At 35.1% G+C, this 23,962-nt stretch overlaps 1 protein-coding gene across 1 annotated transcript in view; it reads left to right on the top strand.

The window, feature by feature from the left end:
- The window catches only part of Cfap44 (cilia and flagella associated protein 44), a 64,660-nt gene that overhangs the window by 14,392 nt on the left and 26,306 nt on the right, over positions 1-23,962 (top strand). Inside the window, exons 9-21 of the mRNA XM_048345820.1 lie at positions 1,670-1,825; positions 2,331-2,378; positions 2,832-2,931; positions 3,428-3,522; positions 6,687-6,896; positions 7,746-7,856; positions 10,333-10,491; positions 11,306-11,542; positions 15,509-15,654; positions 16,684-16,954; positions 19,698-19,753; positions 19,921-20,083; positions 22,650-22,780. Coding sequence (XP_048201777.1) covers positions 1,670-1,825; positions 2,331-2,378; positions 2,832-2,931; positions 3,428-3,522; positions 6,687-6,896; positions 7,746-7,856; positions 10,333-10,491; positions 11,306-11,542; positions 15,509-15,654; positions 16,684-16,954; positions 19,698-19,753; positions 19,921-20,083; positions 22,650-22,780 — 1,883 coding nt within the window. The remainder of the gene's footprint in view (positions 1-1,669; positions 1,826-2,330; positions 2,379-2,831; positions 2,932-3,427; positions 3,523-6,686; positions 6,897-7,745; positions 7,857-10,332; positions 10,492-11,305; positions 11,543-15,508; positions 15,655-16,683; positions 16,955-19,697; positions 19,754-19,920; positions 20,084-22,649; positions 22,781-23,962) is intronic.

Here is a 23,962-nt window from a genome sequence, read left to right as displayed (position 1 = left end):
GAGTTGCCATTTAGCAAAGCAATTTATGAATACAATGCATCTTGATCAATGTCACCTCTTTCAACATTCTCAGCCATCTCTCCTTACCCTTCCCTTCTTTCACTCTTCTTAATTTTGTAGGACATATCATGGATTCTTGACTGCATTACCTCCTCCTTCTCCTCTTCATTTAAAACTTTTTTGATTCTAGTGCAATTGCACATTTGTCTGAGACTTGAAGATCATCCAAGTGGTTTTGTTAAAGTTTTGATTCTCAAAACTTTATAGAGGGGATAATGATCATTTAGTCCCAAGAATAATTCATTTTAAATTATGTTTTCCTATTTGTTAAAGATTTTACTGTTGGCCTTTGGACCCATGTATAGTGGTTTCTATGTCTACAATGTTAAATTTAGTCTTAGACTTCACACATTGCTCTTTTTTTTTGGTCATGTAATATATTTACTGTCTTTCTAAGATACATGTCACCCTGAAATTTCCAAATACCTAGATATAGGAAACCTTGAGAAAAGAAGCTAAACATTTCATAGAGGACCCTCACAGATATCAGTTATTTCTAAACTTACTTTATTTTTCTTAAGGCCTACCCCCATCTCTTCAATTCTTTACATTGTAAACCTCAGTCCCATCTTGTAGGAAAAATACACCGTTTTTAGGGATTAGTCTGCTTGTAAGATCTGGATTTTTCCACCCTATCAGCTTAATCCCTGTAATCACAATGTCCCAAAGGTTACTTTCCCCAAATCGGAATCTTTCATTGTAGGATAACATGGCAGGAGTGTGAACAGGTATGTCCAGAATAGGCTCTGGCACTTCATGGAAATCCTTTTGTATTCCTCTCCGAAGGAATGGCAATCCTTACCTGAGATAGTAGATTTTAAAATGGTATTTAGTAAGAGAAGCATTTTCTAATGGAGTCATTGCCTACACCTATTTTCTTTGGTTCTAATTAAAAAGTGCTTGAATCATTGAGAAAAAGGTACATTTCCCCTTTCAGGAGCCTTTGCATGTATAAGAGTGTATAAGAAAAAAAAAGAGTGTATAAGAATAAGGCTTGCATTATGTCTTGTTGAAATACTTAGTACTTATGGTCACTTTATGTGAGAAAGACCTAATAGAAACCTTGAAACAAAGAAACTTCTTTTGCAAATTAAAATTCTTACATAGACAGTATTTTCTCATTAAATTATATTCTCTATAAATACAAAGGAGACTCTTACTAAATATCAATTTACAATCTACTATCTCAGATAAGGATTGCTGCTCCTTCAGAAAGAAATCCAGAAGGACTTCCATGAAGTGCAAGAGCCTACTCTGGACATACCTGTTCACAGACTTGCCATGTTATCCTACACTGAAAGATTTAGATTTGGGGAAAGTAACCTTTGGGACATTGTGATTACAGGAATTAAGCTGATAGTGTGGAAAAAATCCAGACCTTAGAAGCAGACTAATCCCTATAAATGGGACGTATTTTTCTTACAAGATGAGGCTGAGGTTTACAGTGTGAATAAAATCCCAGGGGTCAAATTTTGGCTGGTGTTATAGTTACTTACTTACTGTTAATTTAAATGAAACAAGAAATGATTTTTGAAAATCATCAGAGCCTTTTCTGGCTTAGAAAACAATGAAACTACTGATTAAAGTATTTTCTTATTAATTTTATAAGATATGGGACTTTGAGACAATAGATACTGCTGATATTGTAGATGACTCTGGATTGTTGGAGATTGAACCTATAAATGAACTTGTAGTAGACAAGAATGTCAAACTCTACTCTATGATAAAAATGGATGAAATTGGAAGTAACTTTTGGTTGGCTCAGGTATGTTGCATTCTTCTCTCCCAGTTCTTTAAAGTGACCTGGACAAGCAGTACAGCTAAGCTAAGGAAGCTTAGACCTGAAGATCAAAGTTCAAAGCCAGCTTGAGCAGATAAGTCTATAAGACAATATCTCTCATTAAGCAGCAAATAAATAAGTAAATAAAAGCCAAGTTAGAAGTGTAGCTCAAGTGATAGAGTACCAGCTGGGAGTGAAAAAGTTTAGCAAGTGTGTAGGGCTCTCCAGTACCAGAACATACAAAAATGTCTACTGGTATAATTGACTGTCTAGACTGAAAGTCCATTTTACTGTAAGAAGTATAAGGCTGCTTTGATTACTGTTTGATTGGATTCCAAAATATATAGAAATTAGTTATATCATTCACACATTATAGTACATATAAGACTTTGATGTGATTACTTATTCTTTAAGTTACTAGTTGAAAATGTTAATTTGATGAATGTTTAATATGATAAAATAAAATGCTGTTAGCTGTTTAATTTTTTAGGATGCCAATGGAGCCATATGGAAACTTGACCTTAGTTTTTCCAATATTGTAAGTTGCCTATTTTTCTTATTTTCCTTTAACTTTCATAGTAAAATCTTTGTTATTTAAAAGACAGTTTGTTCTTCTTTATATTAAGATAATTTTTACCATCAAGTAGAAATGATCTATCATTATACAATTCACTCTTCATAAACATATGGAATTTTCATATATATTATCTCATATGATCATCACAGCTACTTGGTTTAACCAATCTCATTTTACAGAATTGAAATGGTCATTTGAAGGGACTTAAAAAAATTATAGTCATTAAGCACAAAGCCAAAACTCTTTCTGGTTCTTATTCCAGTGCTTTCTCTTAGCCATTATGTATTTTCTTATTTCTATTCAAACAAAATTACACATGTGACATATAGAGTTCTGTTTGCATTTCTTTGAACTTGACCTAAATTCTCTGTTACCTTATCTCTGAGATCTAGTATGCTGTTTTTCTGTTCTCAGACCCAGGATCCAGAATGCCTCTTCTCCTTCCATTCAGGACCTATTGAAGCCTTGGCTGTTTCCCCTATCACTTATCTTTTGGCCACAACTGCCTTGGACTGTAAGTGGGAATTCCTAATGATGATGTATGGCTTTCTTTTGTTTTCAGTGTGGTTGATTAAAAACATTTGAGAATTCTCTTGAAGTGGAAACCTCTTAGTGAGGTGAATTGTTGGGGACTCTCAATGACACCAGTGCAAGATCTTTTCTCACTATGAGAGATTGAAATAAAGACCCAATCTGTAAGGTGTTCATAAACATGTTCTTTATTTGCTATTTATTATTATCTACTTTCATGCTCTGTCATGTTTCCTTCCTTCTTGATTTAAGAAAAATCTCTAATCATATGATCTGTACAAGGTGAAACCAGTCATTAAAAATTTCTTGTTTATGTAAGTATATATGGATTTTTTTGGCCAAAAAAGCCATTTGCTTGTCAACTGGTTAAGTATTTAAGAAGTTTCTTGTTATAATACTCTACATATGGAAAATGAACCAGCATTATTTTAAGAGATCTTACATTTGTAATTTATTCCTTTAAATCTATCTTTGTATAGGTACTGTTCGAATCTATGACTTTTCTAGCAAAACATTTTTGACTCAGATGAAATTCAAACAAGGAGGCACTGCCCTCACTTGGGTGCCTCGAATGGTAAGTTTGGTGTTTTAATAAACTTTTGTAAGAATTTATTGATAACTATGCTGAATCAGTGCTATTTTATGGAAATGTACATTTTCCTGGCTTAGAATTTTAGAGATGAATATGAATTTTAAGTTTATTTCACTCAGACTGTGATGGAAATCATATTACAACCTCACTGTGTAATACATTTTGTCCTTTTTCTAATGGAAATTCTTTTGGCTATACCCAGGTTAGTAATAGCCCCATGTTGTGACAGAACTTTGCATATCCTTTGTTCACGTGTCTCTGACTTTATCATCATAATATTTTCAGAGACACTGCCATGTTCAGGATTTTGTTTTGATTTGTAGGGATTTTTTTTTTTCAGTCTCCACCTTTCTTTTTTCTTTTTTCTTTTTCTTCTTTTTTTTTTTTTGGCCAGTCCTGGGGCTTGGACTCAGGGCCTGAGCACTGTACCTGGCTTCTTTTTGCTCAAGGCTAGCACTCTGCCACTTGAGACATAGCGCCACTTCTGGCCATTTTATGTATATGTGGTGCTGGGGAATTGAACCCAGGGCCTCAGGTATAAGAGGCAAGCACTCTTGCCACTAGGCCATATCGCCAGCCTCCTTTTTTTTTTTTTTTAATTTTTATTGTCAAACTGATGTACAGAGAGGTTACAGTTTCATACGTTAGCATTGGATACATTTCTTGTACTGTTTGTTACCTCCTCCCTTTCCCTCCCCTGCCATGAGTTGTTCAGTTCATTTATACCAAACAGTTTTGCAAGTATTGCTTTTGTAGTCATTTGTCTTTTTTACCCCGTGTCTCTCAATTTTGGTATTCCCTTTCAGTTTCCTAGTTCTAATACCAGTATATACGGTTTCCAATGTACTCAGATAAGGTACAATGATAGTGCAGGTACAACCACAGGAAGGGGATACAAGAAGATCATCAATAATAGAAGCTACAGTTACACATAGCACATTGAAAGTAGTTACAACAGTGATATAACAATCGTTTCCATAATATGGAGTTCATTTCATTTAGCATCATCTTATGTGTTCATAAGGGTATAGCTATTGGGCTCTTGTGATCCTCTGCTGTGACTAGCCTAAACCTGTGCTAATTATTCCCTATGAGGGAGACTGTAGAGTCCATGTTTCTTTGGGTCTGGCTCCCTTCACTTATTATAATTTTTTCCAAGTCCTTCCATTTCCTTACAAATGGGGCAATGCCATTCTTTCTGATAGAGGCATACAATTCCATTGTGTATATGTACCACATTTTCCTGATCCATTCGTCTACTGAGGGGCATCTGGGTTGGTTCCATATTTTAGCTATGACAAATTGTGCTGCAATGAACATTGTTGTGCTGGTGGCTTTAGTGTGTTCTTGTTTGTGGTCTTTTGGGTAGATGCCCAAAAGTGGGGCTGCTGGGTCATAGGGGAGCTATTATAGAAGTTAATAAAAAGATAAAAGCACTTGTCATCATGGATCACACACATTAGTGGGAAGGAAATAGAAACAGATCACAAACCAGACTAATGGCTAAAATACATTATATTGGATAATGATAACAGCCATTGGAATAAATTAGGCAAGGCTAGAAAGTCCCAGTTATCTACTGCTATGTAATAAGCTATACTAAAGACAACTTATTTGATTTTGCTTACACATTCTTTGGATTGGGAATTAGGAGAGCCAACAGCAGAGATGAATTGTCTTTGCTTGATTGTCTGAGGGCTCACCTGGGAAATCTTGAGTGGGGCCTGGAATATTCCACAGACCTCTGCTCACAAGGCTAGCACCTGGGTTGGATAACTTGAAGGCTAGACTGAGTTGTGACACACAGGAGTGTTTTTGTTTTTTTTTCTGTGAAGTAAATTTTTCATCATTTATTCAAAAGGTTCCCTGTTTTCCAGTTTTTTTAATTTATTACAAAAGTTCTACTATGCATATCATCATAATTGAAATATTTCTTGCATCCTTAATGATATCCCCTGAATGAATTCTAAGAAGTAGATTTATTTTTCTGAACATTTAAAATCTGTGTAACTTAGAATATAAAAAGTTGTCCTTTTCCTAACAACTCCCATTTAAATAAATATTTATCCAGTCTTTTTCTGGTTGTGTTCTTTTTAACTACTTTTTTTTTTTTTTGCTAGTACCTGGTTTTAAACTCAGGAACTTGTACTTTCACTCAACTTCCTTGCCTCCCTCCTGGCTGGTACTCTACCACTTGAATCATGCCTTCGGTCTAGGATTTTGCTGCTTAATTGGAGAGGGAATCTCCAGTACATTTCTGTCCAAGCTGGCTTCCACCTAAGATCCTCCAGGTCTTTGTCTCTTTAGTAACTAGGATTATAAGCATGACCAACTGGTGCCCAACTCTTGGATACACAGGAATATTAATCCCAGAGTTGTTGCACACTTCTGATTCCAGGAGCTAATGTTCCAACTAATAAGGCACAAACTGGTGGCCTTTTTATAATCTGGCCTCCGAAGTCAAAATACAACTTCCACCAAACTTGACTGTGAGAAGTGGTAGCGCAGCACAAACATCACTCAGATTTGTGAGGCAGAGACTTTACAAACCTCATCTTTGGGCAAATAGTTTTCAGCCATGATTTTTCTTTTCCTTATTATTTCCCTCCCTGTCCTCCTTCCTCTCCCATTCCCACTCCCTCTCCTCTCTCATTTCCCCCCTTCTATTCCTCTCCCCTTCCTGTCAGCCCTGCCTCTTCTCCCCTCTCCTTCTCTCTCCCCTTCCTCTTCTTCTTCCTCCTTCCCCTCTCTTCTTTTTCCACCTCCTCCCCTATCCTTCTCTCCTCCCCTCTTCTTGTTCCTCCTTTTTGTTTGTGTACCCAGGTGCATGTGCCAGTACTAGGACATCAACTCCAGGCCTCATGATATGTATTATTATGCTGGTGCCTAACGTGGTAAACAAACACTGTGCTAATGTTTGTTCACCGAATGTTTGAACTGCCACTGTTGACCCTTCTTGTGGTCATTAGTAATGGCCTAGCATTAATGGAGAGTCCCATAATGTCGTACAGAGAGTTGCAAAGGCCAGCCACAGTGTAAAATGACCTAAGTGTAGATTTTAAAAATAGAATTATTTGTGGTGTAGTACAAATTTATCTATCAACTAAATTCAGTTCCTGTGTATTTAATTCCCCCCCTCCCCCAAGATAAGCTTCAGTGGATCACAAATTAGCGTAGGATTTGAAGATGGGGTTGTTCGGATTCTTGAACTTTATGACCCAAAAGGGGTCACAGTTTTCGCAGGACGGAAGAAAATTGTGGATGCGGAAATGACTTTGAGACATGTTTTCAAACCCCACACCGCTGAAGTCACTACTTTAGCATATGACCGTGATGGAGAAATTCTAGCCACAGGGGTAAGCCAAGGATTTTCCTCTCATTTCCAATTGGAATTTCATAGTTAACCTTGCCTTTTTAGTCTACCTATTTAATTCGGTCTCTTTTACTGAAATAAGCTTCATATTCTGCTTTTTCTGTATTCACATTCATTCAATGTAGTTTTATATATAACATCTTAAGACATTCTTGAACATGCTAATGTTTGTTTTAAATGATTATAAATTTTAAACTTGGAATTATGCTGGATATACTATTTACAGTTAGTATTTTACAGCAATGGTATATTCTTTTTTAATTAATTTACTTTACTGCTATTATAGAGGTGATGTACAGAGGAATTACAATGGCATGAGTCAAGTAATGAGTTTTCTGTTCCCTCTCTCTCTTCCAGTCCCTCCCTCTTCTGGGTATATTTTTAAATAATACTTCCACAGGCTGTGGATAGCTCAGTGATAGAATTTCTGCTCAGTGGTAGTGCTTAGAACACATGAGGCCTTTGATCCTCCAATAAAACAAAACAAACCAAGCAAGCAAGCAAATAACCAAAACACAACTGTGATTAATGCAGAAAATCAGTGTAAATTCATTTATTAAGATATCGAGAATATGCATTATGGGATTTTTGTGACTTAATTTTATATGTGTATAGTTATCACATTTTCAGAACTGTATACTGGGACATGTGGATAAGATATAGCAAATAACTGAACTAAGAATTCTTTCAAATTAATAAATATATATTATTAGTATGTATAAGTATAAAGTGGATACACATATGCCATTAAATCCTTTTATATGCCCAATGGATTAGATTTGATAATAGCAAACATTGGATGAACGTGTCTTTCTCTTTTGTTTTTTCTTAGAGTAAAGATCAGACTGTCTTTTTCTTTGAAGTGGAAAAGAATTATAAGCCAATTGGTTATATTAATACTCCTGGGCCTGTTTGCCAGTTAATGTGGTCCACAATATTTCAGGTAAGTCATTCGTCTTGGTCCTCAAGATTACATCTTGGTTACTTTATAGTGAGGTAGCTAGAGAACCACAGGTAGGGTTATTAGCCATATTCTTTGTTCCTCCAGGGATCATGAAGGTAGAAAATGTAGATGGCTCCATTCATTGAGCATTACTTGGGAGCTCTAAACTGTTCTCACCACCTCTTTTCTATACGTATTAGTTGGCCACCATTCTGTCTTAGAGTTATATTAGGCTTCGCCTCAAGCATCTGACTTCGGATCAGATACACAATATCCCAGAATGTTTTCACTTGGACCAATCAGTCAGTCTCTTAAGGATCATATGTTCAACTCTAAGATCTGAGCACAGTTCCTTGCATTTGTCTCTTTCCTTTTCCTTTTCTCTCAATTCACCTTTGCTTTGTTGCTAATCTGTCATTGCTTCTTGCCTAGCAGTTGGAGCTAATGTTAATTTCCTGGTTTTGGTATAGTTGTGTAAGGTGCAATTAATAATACAAATTTGGTGAAAGGCACATAATACTTATTCAGACTATCCTTTCAACCTCCTTTGGATTATTTGAAAACAAAAAAGTTAAAAAATTAAAAACAGAAACACAAGATTTAAAAAAGAGTATAATTAAAAATTATTTTAAGCAGTGCCATCTTTCAGCATTTTTATTTCTAGTATTCTTTGACAATTACTGTTGTCAAAGTAAATTAATCTAAGCAATAGATTAGCCCCTTCAAGCTCATCTGACCTCATACTCTTTCTGAAAGCATTAAGCTTCTACCTCTTGTTTTTGGGAGAGGGGCAAAGTCAGTCCATAACAATTTGTAGGAACTCAGACTTAAGAGTCAACTGCTTAAGCCAGGTGTAGTGATACATACTTATAATCCCAACCACTCAGGACTACCTCTTCTTTATTTCTCAGTTGAAGAGCTGTTTCCCTTTCCAGTTGTCAGCAATTCTCACGCTAGGCCTTTGAATCCTTTTCCTTCTTGATTTTTTTTCCCAATACTTTGTGTTATGTATCTCTCTTTTCTGTCATATCACTTTAACCTTATATGGTCATTGGGTAATTTCTATCAGTACTTAAGTATGTTCAAGCATCTCTGACTTAGATATATTTTCCAGCCACTGCCCTATCTTCTCAGTCAAAAGGATTGACTATTCTCAAAGACTTCATTTCTTTATAAATTACTCAACTACATGCTCTTCTCAGTGTTCTAGTTTTATCATCCCACACATCAGCTCTTATAAAGACATCATAGATTCCCAATTGGTATTTATTTCATATCTTTCTTGATCCCTTAACATTATTTCACCCCTGTTGATTTACCTTTCTCTTTGAAATAGCTTTGCCCTTTGGCTTTAATCATCAACTCCTCTTTGTTACATCTGCAGTTTCTTCTCATTCATCTTCTCCTAGTTATTGTGTACTATTTCCTTAGTGCTCTGTACCAATCTCTTATCTCACTCTCTCTCTGTTTTTCCCCCTAGAGGATATGATCCAAGTCTGTAGTTTTCTTATGAGCCTGAATGTGCCAGTGGACATTGTACATAGTGTTTTCTTTATGCAGCACACTTTGAAAACCTTTCCCTGATTCCATTATGTGATAATATTTTATTCACCTGTCACCTTCAAGCCCAGATCTACCTTCCCAGGAAGTATTTTGGTTCTGTGGTACCTTGGCAAGGCTTTTGCAACTGTAATTTATACTGATCTATATTGAATTGCTATGGGATAGGATGTTCCCTCTGCAGGTAAGTTTCATAATGGTCTACTTGTCTAGATTTGTTTTTATTACAATTTTCTCTTTAGCGTGTAACAAACTGCGGAGTATATATATAATAGGTACATAACAAATAATCATAATGAAATAACAGAATGAATAGCATTTCAAATTATGAGTCAAGTAAATATCAAATATCATGGGAATTTCCCATGTATCATCAAATGCATGATTTCCCATGTATCGTCAAATGCATAATTTAGAATCTATTTGCATGTAAGAGGTAATCAAGGCTGTAAGATGTTTCCCAAGAACACTTATGAAAAAAATGAGGACAAGAGGTAAGAGGACAAAGACCTTGGGAGCATTCACATTTAAATGAACTTAGGCAGATGGAGGCTGGTAGGGGAGAGTAGGACTAAATGTGTTGTCCACCACTGCATTTCTAACAATAATCTTTTGACCTTGGGGCTAACAGATTTCACAGCCACATATTTGGCTCTAGAATTGTGTTATGGCATCTATAGAGAAACCAAATCTAGCTCTAATTTTGATGATTATCTTACTAATTAATCATTATGTAATTGGTAATTAGTTTTACTAATGATAAAATAATAATTAACAATGTCTTACTGCCAATAACTACAGTTAGGAATTAAGCAGCTTTAAAAAATGGCTACTGTGCATGCCAGTTATAGTTTTTTCTGGTTTATAATTTTTTGAACTTGTGTAAAAATTTCACTCTTTTCTTTCTTTCTTTCAGCCCCAAAGTACTTTGCTGATTTTCTGTGAGAATGGATATGTCCTTGAAACTCCTTTTCCAACTATTAAGGAAGAGCCAGATCATGATATTGTCTCCTATGAAATCCATGGATTATGCATAAAATGTTTCCATTTTTCAAGCATCAAATCCAAGATTCTGGTATGGGGTATTCTTGACGTATTATCTTCTGATATTTTTCTTTTGCTAGAACATAAGATATCCAGAATAAAGTACTGGGAATATACAATGAAGAGTAAAGCAGGTCCTTACCTGACGGAGATTCTAATTCAGTAGGAGACAGTAATAAATAGATACTAAAATCAAAGTAGAAACCAAAAAAAAAAATTAGGGTTGGACAGAGAAAGGGATAGAAAATGTGGATGGAGGAATGGAAAGAGATTAAATATGCTATTTAAATCTGAGAGATAATTCTAAAAGTATAAAAAGAGGAACAGGTAAAAAGATGGGAGGGAAGGATACCAGTGTTGGTGACTTTTATAATGGACACTTAGGGGATAGACAATGAAGGTCTAAGTTATAGTTTTACTAAAGGTGGTGGCAACTTTCCTCAGGATTGCACAATCACTTAGCTGCTGTATTGGCAGCCATAGGCCCTGAGAGAGGGAAGAATGACAAAATACCAGGGACAGTGCTCAGGCCCTGAGTCCAAGCCCCAGGACTGGCCAAAAAAAAAAAAAAAAAAAAAAGAATGACAAAATAATTTCTACAAAACTGTTACTCATAAGGGTAAAACAAATTATTTATCCCAATGATTTGAATTTTATTGATAAAATATATTCCCCCAAATAGTAATTATTTATAAATGGTATGATATGTTAAATCAGAGCTGTGAGAGTTTTTGGACCCCAACTTCTTTGTGCTGCACTTGTCATACTCAATAGTGCAAATGAATGTTACAGTTTATATATATATATATATATATGTATATATATATTATGTTTCTTTTAAAAAGAGGTCACTGGAAATTGAAAGGAGACAGAAACTAAAGGAGCAGAAGGAAAAAGAAAAGGAAGAAAAGATGAGGATGCTAATTGAAGACTTAGGAGAAAATGAAGCAAGAGAACTCCAGGAACAGGAGGAGGAAGAAATAGTGGAAGAGGAACCATTACCTGCAATTTTTATTCCAACATTTCCCTCTCCCATTCTCTGTGGCTTTTACTCTGAGCCAGGGAAGTTCTGGGTTTCACTGGTGAGCAATAATACAATCATTTTACCTCAATCACATTCCAGTCTAATTTTTAGTCATAATTTTTCATCACATTCTTACTTATATTGTTAAGACTTTATTGCTTAACTACTGTTAAAGTTAAACATTTTGATGAAAGTAAGTTGCAGTTGTTTTTATACCATTTTAATATCTCCTTCATATGTCTACTTATCATACCTATTGTCTTCTATGACCTATTCCAGGAAGGTCAAAGAGGAGAAGGATCAAGGACAGAAGGGTAAAGGAACAGATTTTCCAGCTGTGTTTTTCAGTTTTGAAAAGAATAGTTTTTGTGGTACTTCTGCTTACATCTCATTATCTTCAACCACAATGTGGCTTAGGGAAATCTAAGAATATGAATGTGTTCAAATGGTCTCTTTTCTACTGTGAACAAAATTGGGGCTTGGAAAAATTAGGAAAGAAGGGGAAAATAAAGAAGAAGAAGATAAACATTTGAGAGTGCTACAATGTATGGGAATACCTTTTCCATTTATGTATTTTCTAGACTTGTCATGATATATTTTCTCAACTTATTGCAAAGCAAGATTTCAATCATAAACATAACTTTCAATTCTATACTTAGATGTGTATGAATACAAAAATCTGACTCATAATTATATGTGAATGACCTTTACTTATTTCTAACTGGACTCAGATTTTACTAGCCAAGGGTATTAAATAAGCCAAAAGTCATTGCTATAGGGAGTAAGGAAGATTGACTCCTCCCTCTACCATGTTTCTTAGAAATAGATAATTTGTAGCAACTTTGAAGATGCAAGCAGCAAGAATAGAAGGTAGTGTTAGACTTAATTTATTAGTCCTGATAACCCTGTATGTCATCTATATTTTATGAAACAATGAATATTGTGTAGCTTTCTAGGGATAAAGAGATTCTTAAGACATGGTTCTCATTTTTAGGAAGTTTTTTCATTTGAAGTAAGGAGGCACCGAAACAACTACTTTAATTCAATGAAATTTCATTTTTAGTGTCTTGAAAACATTGGTGAAAATTTTGTTTAAGAAAGCTATTTAGTGTTTACTCATAAGGTGACCAAAGAAGTGTTATTATGGGACATACTTAAAAAATATATAAGCAGATAACTAAAGGAGCATTGCCATTCAACAAAGCAGTTTATGAATACAGTGTGTCTAGGTTAATATCACCCCTTTGAACATTCTCATTCTTCTCTCCCAACACCTCCTTCCCTCACTTTTCTTAATTTCATTTTCTTTAAATTTTAGTGCATCTCCACCTCCCTTCTCTTCATTCTTCCACCTGCCTCTGCTTCACCCCACCCTGTTTCCTGGTGTTGACTTTGTTGGCCTTTGATGTAGGCTTTCCAAGGAATTGCACTGTTGGGTTCTTGCCCAAACCTTCCATATTTCTGTTAATACATTTGTGTACACTTGAATCCCTCACAAAGTATTTACTTTCATGTTATTCTAGCTGCTACATATAAGAGGAAAAATGTAACCATTGTCTCTCTGGGCTTGACTTATTTCACTTACCATACTTTTTTTCAAGTCCATCCATTTCTTAGCAAATGATACAATATCATTTTTTCTAATGGATGAGTAATACATACACACATTTATATATACATACATTACAAATATACATACACATCACATTTTCTTGATCCATTCGTCCACTGAAAGGCATCTAGGCTGATTTCATACCTTGGTGAATAATGCTACAATGAACATGGTTGTACATGTTGCTTTACTTTATCCTAGTTTGTAATCTTTTCGATAAATGCTCATGAGTAGGATTGCTGGATCATAGGGAAGTTCTATGTTTCAATTTTTAATGAACCTTCATACTGTTTTCCAAAGTGATTTAATGACTTTATGCCCTCATCTTCACCAACATCTATGTGTATTCTTAATAATGGCCTTTCTAACTGGGGTGAGGTGGAATTTCAGTGTAATTTTGAATTTGCAGTCCTTTTGTCGTGAGCAATGTTGAGAATTTCTTCATGTGTCTGTTGGCCGTTTTTCCTTCTGAGAAGTCTCTATTTAGCTCACTAGCCTATTTACTAATAGGTTTGTTGATTCTTTAAGGGTTTAGTTAGATGTTATTATTGTTGTTGTTGTTGTTTTTGTCAGTTGGGGGGCTTGAACCGAGGACTGGGAGCTGTCTCTGAGCTCTTCTTGCTCAAGGCTAGTGCTCTACCTCTTTGAGCTACAGCTCTACTTCCAGTTTTCTGGTGGTTAATTGGAGATATTAGTTTCATGAACTTTCCTGTCTAGACTGGCTTGAACCATGATCCTCATATCTCAGCCTCCCTAGTAGCTAGGATAACACCAGTACCTGGCTGAGGGTTTAGTTTTTTTTAAGATCTGTATATATTTTGGATATTAGGCCATTGTATAGGACAAATTTATACAAAAGTTATTTTTTATCTTGAAATTCATATTTAATTAGATATCCAGTATTTTCATTTGCTAAATATGACAACTTATTTATTCTATACTGACCACCATTTTCAGTGATTTAATTTCAGTGAGCACTATATCCAACCTATCAAATAATTTATATTTTGCATTTAGATAAGTCAAAGCATGAAGCAATTAAGTAACCTATTCAAGGTCATACAAGGTAGAACCTAGCATATAGCCTCAGACAGGCTGGGAATAGAGTTTATGTTGTTAGCCATTAATTAAACAGATGCAACAAGATTTATGCATAGGGGTGGGAATATGACTTGGTAGGAGAGTGCTTGCCTCACATACATGAAACCCTGGGTTCAATTCCTCTGCACCACATATATAGAAAAAACCAGAAGTGGTGCTGTGGCTCAAGTGGTAGAATGCTAGCCTTGAGGGGAAAAAAAAAAAAAAAGAAGCCAGGGACAATGCTTAGGCCCTGAGTTCAAGCCCCAGGACTAGGGAAAAAAAAAAGATTTATGCATAGTTCAAAAAGGCACTGTTAACTCTTCTTGATTTACTCATGTTGAACCTGCAGTCAAGCAGAATTGTAGGAAATCTAGTCTTATATTGAAGTCCCAACCATAGTGGTAAAATTACAACTCATACTTCAAGCCAATTCTACTGCCCAACCATGTTTGCTTTCCAAATTACCATTTTCCCCTGAAAAACATTTTTCACTTTCTCATACTCTCCTTACTCTCCATTGAACCTCATTTCACACTTCACATGGAAACAAAAGCAATTAAATGGAATTTCCTTGTCTTTTCTCTTAAATCTAATACTCTCTAGGGAACTATCCATGCTTTGTCTACTTTACCCATTGTTATAATGGTGTTGCCTTGCAACTTTTCAAGGACATTGAGTCCATGAGACTCTTCTCTCTAACTAACCACTCAAAAACTTGAAGTGGAGCTGTGGCTCAAAGTGGTAGAGCACTATCTTTGAGCAAAAGAGATCCCAGGTACAGCTCCCAGGCCCTGAGTTCAAGCCTCACTAAAAAAAAAAAAAAAAAGACTTTGGCCATATAGAGAAAGCAAGCAAGTTAGAGCTAGACCAATGTAATTCTTCCAAATGATCTCTACACAGATAGATTTTTAATAAATGGCACTTTCTGGGAAATTAATAGATCTTAACCTTACCCCTGGCTGAAAACTAGCTGCTAAAACAATGATCTGCCAAATGTATTATTAAATATCATGGACTCAGGAAAAACAACAACAAACAAACGCTTGAAGAAATAAGGAGGAATTCATTAAGTAGTCAAAGGTGAAATCTCTCTTACATTGATTTCTAGGTGGGAATGAATCATTTTAAAGTAACTGTCATATGGTTGCATGTAAATGAACAATGGAGGTAATTTGCAGTAATAACAAAATTTATAATAATGGCCATCAGATACAATTACATGTTTTTAAAACATCTATTTTGTGTTTTCAAATGACAAATTGAGAACTTCTCATGCAATCGTTTGTGTTATGTTCAAGAACTGCATTTTATGTTATTTATTTTTTCCAGGGTGGCTATGATTCTGGTTTTCTATATCACTGTGAATTTCCTCCATATGACAAAAATAGTGATTTCAAAACACAGAAAGACGAACCTTTTGATTATCGTATTCTGGATGATGCAGAAGATAATCCCATCCAAGCTGTCACATTCAGGTGAACAGAATTTCAAAAACCTCTACAAAGAAAATTATGTCTCATTTGTGTCTTATGTTTTATGTATCATGGGGATTGTTTAAAGATCTATTCAAATAAAGGGTCACACAAACTATATTTCATTAAATAAATTGAATAAATGGAATCAAAGGTTGTCCAAAGTTACATTTAACTCTTCCCATTCAATAGTCTGTCCAAATTTCTGTTTACCACAGAAGTTTGTGTGGATTTACCTTCTGTTAGTGAGACCACAAAGGGTTAGGATTCTGAAGAAGTTATACATTGAATCATTAGCTCCTTAAAACTTGAGAACTGAGCATATGTGCCAGTCATTCTTCTGGAGACCAAGTAGACTAATTCTACTTTTTAAATTGGCTTTCTCTCTGCCTGCCTCCCCCCTTTCCTTTTGGATTTCTAGGAATCAAATCCATGGCCTTACACAAACCTGGCAAGCACCCTGTAGCTAAGCAGCACCTCTAAACTGTCCCCCTCCCCCCCCCCACACTTTTTTTTTTGGTATGTGTATGTGTTGGTTTACTAGGGCAGCCACTAAATACCACATGTTTGGTGGTTTACACAACAGAAATTTTTTTCTGTTTTCTCATGGTCTGAAAACTATTTTCTCATGGTCTGAAGACTAGTGTTTTAAAGTCAAGGTGTTGACAGGTTTGATTTCTTGAAGACTTGTCTTTCCCTTGTGGTGTTTTTATCTTTCCTCCTTCCCGTGTGACTGATATATCCTGTAGTTTCCTCTGTGTCCTAATCTTAACTGTTTATAAGGACACCAGTTAGACTGGTCCTAATGTTCTTAGTTTTATGTTCATCACCTCTTTAAAGGCCCTATATCTTAATATGTTTTCATTCTGAGGTGTTGGGCCTAGTGCTTAAACATGCAAATTTTGGTGGTATATAATTCAGCTCATAACCACATCTTTGTTATTAAAAATCTGGTCATTTGTCAGTCCATTTAAAATTAACATTGTTTTCAGACTCATAGAAAGAATAATGCACTCTATTTTTGTCTCATAGCATTAGCCAGACTATGATGTTTTGTGGAATGAGAAATGGAGCAATTCGAGTGTATGTCCTGAATCAGAGAGATTTTTCACTGAAAAAGTTGAAGAATTTCTGGCACTTCAGTATGCATGACAATGATTACGGATGTGTGAAAGGCATAGCCACTAGCTTTGATGACCGGTTCTTGGTGACTATTGGGGCAGATAGTAACATCTTTGTCTTCAACATTTTTTCTGAATTGGAGTTACAGGAAACAATCAGAGCCAAAGTACCATCTCCTAGGGTAGGTAACCAATTAATTACTAAATCATTACTTAGTAACAATAGCAAAAGCAAACTTTATTTTGAAGTACTGATATAAAATTGCTCATATTCTTTAAAGCTTGAAAAATATTTAAACACTTAAACCTTATGGTAGAATCGTAGGTCCTTATCTATACTATAATATGCAATCTAGGGGCTGGGAAGATGGCCTAGTGGTACAGTACTTGCCTCACATATGCAATCTATAATTTCTCTATTCTATAATACAACCTTATAATCTAGTCTTCCTATTAGTATTATAATTTGACTTTTTATTGCTTCTATATGAAATATGAATGGCATTCAATTCTTCTTATCATTAAAGGCATGCCACTTCCCAAATTTAAAAATAGTGTGTCACATTTTCTGTATCAATCCTTTTCTGTTTTTTGGCATTAGGGTTTGAACTAAAGGATTTGAGCTTTCTAAGCAAGTACTATATACTTAATTCTTTTCTAGGTCAAAGTTTACTTTTTAAAAATGTATGATATTTTTCAGATCTATAACATTCTTCACTTACTCATTGTAGAGTCAAATATAGCATACACATTACAAAATGTGCCTTTGAAAGAGGCTGAAAATATTAATTATTTTAATACTTTAATCCAACTATGTGAGTCTTGATCAAAAGTTCACTAATAGATTACTGGATTTGTGATGAAGATTGAGGTCTTAGATCCCCAAATTATTTAGTTCTGTCTTGCCACAGAACTGGAATTTTGTATTGTCAAAGTAGTGCCTATGGACAAAGTCACTTAATAATCATTTAGTAATTAGAATTACTCTTAAATGATAAGAAATTAAATTAGGAATACCACAGTTTAAATTCCTGACAACACATTGATTTACCATTTAACTAGTATATGCTTCACATGAGGACACAAAGAAGATAGGAAAAAACATGAATAGGTAAAGTTTACTTTTTAATAGCAAAATTTTAAGCATGGACCAATATTCAAAGGAATCTAACCCCCCAAAAAGGAATTAGAAAAAGTATATATGTAAGCAAAAAGAAAATTATGTATTTTATTTTTTTACTTTGTGCCAGCCTGCTCTATAAAACTTATTTTTTTTCAAATTTTTATTATCAAACTGATGTACAGAGAGGTTACAGTTTCATACTTTGGATACATTTCTTGTACTCTTTGTTACCTTGTCTCTTATACCCTCCTCCCTCTCCCCCTTTCCTTTTCCCCCCCTGAGGTGTTCAGTTCACTTTCACCAAACAGTTTTGCAAGTATTGCTTTTGTAGTTGTTTGTCTTTTTTTTACCCTGTGTCTGTCAATTTTGGTATTCCCTTTCAATTTCCTACTTCTAATACCAGTATACACGGTTTCCAATATACTCAGATAAGATTACAGAGATAGTGTAGGTACAACCACTGGAAGGTGATGCAAGAACATCATCAATAATAGAAGCTCTATAAAATTTATGTACTAGATAGAAAAAAAAACCAAACCACTCCACTATTCCAATAATGTACATTTATTTACCGCCATTATCAGGTTTTTTCCTTCCTTCTTTTATTATTATTTTTGTTGTTGTTGAGGTACTGGAATTGAACCCAGGGCCTTTTGCATGCTAAGCAAGTACTCTTGACTCATGCTCCTAATCATTTCTTTCCTCCCTCCCTCCTTCTGTCACTCCTTCCCACCTCTGCCTCTCTCCATCTTTCCCTCCCTCCTTCCTCTCTCCCATTCTCCCCATCTCTCCCTCCTTATTAAAAAAACAGCATTTTGAAATCAATAATCTAAATATACATGTGTTCTCTGCTAATAGCACATATGTTCATAGTTTACATGACTGAATAATTGACATTTTGAGGATAGAATTATGGTAATATTTATGTTCAAATATAGCAATATAGTTTCTCTGTCTACCCCTTTAAGTTAAACAGAAATAAATTTGATCAACTATAATTTTTTCCCTAATTTGTTTTGTGAGAAATGACTTTTAAGACCTTTAACTAGCCAGGTGCCAGTGGCTCATGCCTGTAATGCTACCTACTCACAAGTCTAAGATCTGAGGATTAAGTTTTGAAGTCAGCCTGGGCGCTAAAGTCCATGAGACTCTTATCCTTGATTACTCACCAAAATGCCAGAAGTAGAGCTGTGGCTTGAGTGGCAAAGCACTGGCCTTGAGTAAAAAAGCTCCGAGATAGCACTCAGGCCCTAAATTCAAGCCTCAGGACCAGTGCATGTGCACACTTGCTTGCATGTGTGCATGCTCACATGCACACACACATACACAAAGAAGAAAGAAAAGACCTATAACTGTTAGAAAATGGCAAACAGTGAGTAGAGGGAAATAGGAGCAATTTAGAAAGTTAACTATACTAAAAGTAATAAAATGGAACATGTAAAATGCCACTGTGAAATGCATTTGAGCTGTTAATGTATATTAAGAAGAAGGAAAGTAAAATAGGATCTGTTAGAGAAGATGGAAGAGACGGTGGAAGAGAAGGTCATATATGTGCATATATGAAAAGAAAACAATGAAATAGAATGAGATAGGTGGAGGGGGTGAGTTTGTATGTGTATATGTAAATATTACAGTGAAAGCCTGTGTACAAATAACCGTGTGAATAAAATGTAATTAAAAAATCTTTAAATTAAAAAAATACATTGGCAGTTGGTGAAAAAACTTTCAATTTACTTCTTCCTAGATATTTTGAGGGTAATATGGTGCAATTTTAAAGGGCTAACATTCTACCCTTTCTACAGCTTGGAATAGAAGCAGAGCCAATTCCAGAAGATATTGAAGATCCCAAAGCATACAGGTATGGGAAGTTTTGATTAATACTCTTTAGGATTGTGTTTGCGAAACAAACTAACATGTGGTAAAAGTTGACTAAGCAATAGGAATTTCCAAATTATTGAATGCTAGTTTTTCTCTTCTGCTGCTTCTGTATCCTGTGCTGATACATTTTAAAATTTCTGTGTTCAGCATTGAGAATGCCAGGAGGAAACGAGAATATGACAAGTTAATGAAGGAAGTGGAAGAAATAAAGGCAATTAAGAGAGAAAATATCAAAGTTTTGAGGAACAAATTTCTGAATCTACTAGCAATGAATAAAGAATTGCCTGCACATATGCAGTTTAAACGGACAGTAAGTCTAAGTAAATTTGACTTTACTGTTTGGCATGCCATTTCTGAGATAACTGTTTGGTCAACCCAAAGGAACACTGGAAATCATCTTTAAGATTTCTTTTATCTGGCTGGTCAGTGTGTTTGGGAAAACGCAACTATTTGTAAAACTTAATACACAATTGGGTTTGGAAGGGATTTATATCTTTTAGACTTCTTTATATAACATAAAGGTGACTAGTGAATATAGCAAGTTTGCATGTTATGGATTCATTTGTTGTTAATGGTTTTACATTTTTAAGATAATGGAATATAAATACCGATTTTTTGAATATTTATTAAAAATAATACCTATTATCTTTAAGTAGTTGTACAAAAGAGTTGCCATTCAATAGAGCAGTTTATGAATACAGTCCATCTTGGTCAATGTCACTCCTTTCAATGTTCTCACTTGCCTTCCCCCCCCCCCCCACAACTCACTCCTTTCCTAACTTTTCTTAATTTTTAGGATATGTGTTGAACTTATTTCCCATTTAACAAAGCAGTCTATGGATCTAAAACAACTTGATCTTTGTCATCCCTTCATCATTTTTACTCCCCTTTTACCTAATCCTTCTCTTGTTTTTCTCAATTCTGTGATATATACAGTGCACTCTTTCCTACATTCTACTCCCTTCCCCCATTCACTGTCTACTCCTTTCTCCTTGCCCAACCCCCTCCTGCAGGTATTGCCCAACCCCCTCCTTCCTGGTATTTGTTTTATTTGGCTTTGACTTAGTCTTTCTAAAGAATTATACTATTTGAGTTCCATAGAGTCTACTGTATTATACTTCAGTTAATTCATTTGTACTTCTTGCATACAACCCAGTGTGTTTACTTTTCTAGCTATCACAAATGAGGGAAACTGAGATTCCACCTCACCCCAGTCAGAATGGCCATTATCAAGAAAATTAACAGTAACAAATACTGGTGGGATATGGCCAAAAGGGAACCCTGTTACACAGCTGGTGGGAATGTAAGCCTTTTCAATCACTCGAGAAAGCACTATGGATTTTCCTTAACAAACTGAACATAGAACTTCCCTATGACCCAGAAACTTTACTCCTGGGCATTTACTCAATAGAGCATAAAGAAGGCTACAGGAAAACCACTAGCACAACCATTGCAGCACTATTTACCATAGCCAAGATTTGGAATCAGTTCAGATGATCTCAAATGGACAAATGGTCAATAAAATGTGCTATATATACACAATGATTTCTACTTACCTATCAGAAAGAATAACTTTGTACCATTTGCAAGGAAATGGGAAGTCTTGGAAAAAAATATTAGTGAAGTAAGTCAGATCCAGAGAAATACAGGTTCCATGGGTTCACTAATTTGTGGTAGCGAAATACAGATTTGAATGTTTGTAAAGCCTTATTGTACCTAGAAAAATGCATGTTTGGGTAGGTACATGTATGACTTGGTACTTTATTTCTTAGCTCATTAGATATGTTTGAGAAGGAAGTACTTAGTTAACCAAGAAGTTTCTAAAAGATGGCTTAGTAGTTTTGGTGACAACAAAATTGTTTAAGCTAATTTAGGATTAACTTTTTTCTTCTGGGACTTAGTGTAAATCCTATATAAATCTACTTATGATTAGTTATTTTTTTCTTATTATTTTGAACTTTTCCCTAAACAAAAATACTTTCTATCATGTGTCTAATCAAATAAAAAGCCAGAGGTTGTAATTATAAGTATACCTATGGGGTTACTCAGTTTTGCAATTCTGGAAGTACTTTTTCAATTTTATATGAAAAATGGGTTGTGAAGTCACAATAGTTAACTTACTATGTTGGTTATACTAACTTACAATGGTTAAAAAAAAAAAACCTTTATACTACTATTCTGAGAAAAAGGTTGATAATTCCAGAGTACTAATGACAAAAATTTAAGGTAAACAACCACTAAAACAAATCCTATGGTGACTTACAGGAAATATATACAAATACCTCTGTTGAGAATAATGACTACATGGAATTTAGTGTGAATTCAGGCTTTAATATTTTTTCAGAAGTAAAGGTAAGAAACATTGGTAGAAAAGAGACCCCTTCAAAAAAAGATATTCAAGAAAGATTTAGTAATGTCAAGAAGACTTCAAAGACACCATCTTCCCTGTGGTCTGGTCACATGGGAGGGGGGTCTCTGCTAATGACCAGCTGCCATGAATTCTACTCTGTGCCCAACTGGCTTTGCAATAGTAATTTCTTTGGGATGTTGAAAGTGCTTTTTAAACTTCACATACTATCCAAATATTGTTAGCTTTTATTACTGCTGTTGTGGGGAAAAAAAACCTTTTAAGTGTATAACTTTATTTGCATTATTGTGGATCATTTCCCCATATGTTATGCAACTTTTTCTTTATGTTATAGAAGTAAAATCAAAAGTATATTATTTCTCTTTTGAGGAGAGAGTTTATGATATGTGGAAGAGAGTTATGATGCAGATGTAATAGAAGACAAAACTGGGAATCTGTAACCACATTGGAGCAGAGGTTGAACATGATATAATATAAAGAATGATTTTATAAATCTGTTTATCTATAGGATTTTGATATTGATTCCAAAATTCGTGCTGACATTAACAAAAACACAGCTCACAAAATCCAACAAGTGGAAAGGGAATTAGCTTGGGATAAAGAGAAATATGACCTTGGCCTAAAGAAGCTACAAAGGCGGTAAGATCAGTATGTTCTGCTAGTTAGTGTGTGTGAAAACTTAGGTCTGAATAAAGTTGTTAACAAGCTCACAGGCATGAGCCACTGGTGCCCAGAAAAATAACCTTTTTTTTTCCACGTTAACATGTGCATTACAGAAATAAACACATAAGAAACAAAGACCAAAGTCTTATGGCCATAGCAGATTGGGTCTTCTAGATCCTGCATATGTACATACCAAACCTTTTACCAAACCTTTCTAGGTTTGGGATCACATGATGTGTGTCATGTATTTCCAAATATTATGAATATTTACCAACTCGAAATCCTAAAGCTATGGTGGGAATGCAAACTAGTACAACCACTCTGGAAAGAAGTCTGGAGTTTCCTCAAAAATCTAAACATAAAAATACCCTACAACCCAGCCATACCATGCCTCAGCATCTATCCTGAACAATATCAACCAGGATATTACAAGGACACCTGCACCTCCATGTTCATTGCTGTACTATTCACAATAACCACGATATGGAAACCACCCAGAAACCCCACTACAGATGAATGGATTAAAAAAACTGTGGTACCTATATACAATGGAATTTTACACTGCCACCAGAAATGACAAAATAATGACATTCACTGGAAAATGGATGGAACTAGAACAAGTCATGCCGAGTAAGATAAGCCAAGAACAGACACACAAACAGCATATGGTCTCCCTGATATGTGAGTGTGAGAATTCAAATGCAAAGACATCAAGCAAAGTAAACAGGTCTTAAGATACCAAAACAGTAAAAAGCAAAGAGGACACAGAATGAGTGGAAAGTGTGTGAGAATAGTAACAATAACAACAATAATATAGCAGAGGGGACTATTGCTACATTGGACACTGAGGAAAGGGAATCAAGCATCTCATGGGTGGGATTGGGAAGGAAGGAATGAGTGAAGGAGGGAACGGATGTTGCTAAACAAAAGAAACATAAAGTACATATCACCCGAAATGGAGAAAGTGTCTGTATTGTTAAAGATCATAGACTTCATAAGCTTATGTAGAGTAGAACGACAATTTTCATCATTGTGAATGTCAAAATGTATATTGTGAAATATGTGTAATAACTTAACCCCCCAAAAGGAAAAATGTACTCACTGCCTTACCTATGAAACTGAAACCCCTCTGTACACCACTTTAACAATAAAGTAAAA

This window comes from Perognathus longimembris, chromosome 5, assembly GCF_023159225.1.
Source record: "Perognathus longimembris pacificus isolate PPM17 chromosome 5, ASM2315922v1, whole genome shotgun sequence".
Taxonomy (NCBI): domain Eukaryota; kingdom Metazoa; phylum Chordata; class Mammalia; order Rodentia; family Heteromyidae; genus Perognathus; species Perognathus longimembris.
This window is presented reverse-complemented; position numbering and strand designations above follow the sequence as displayed.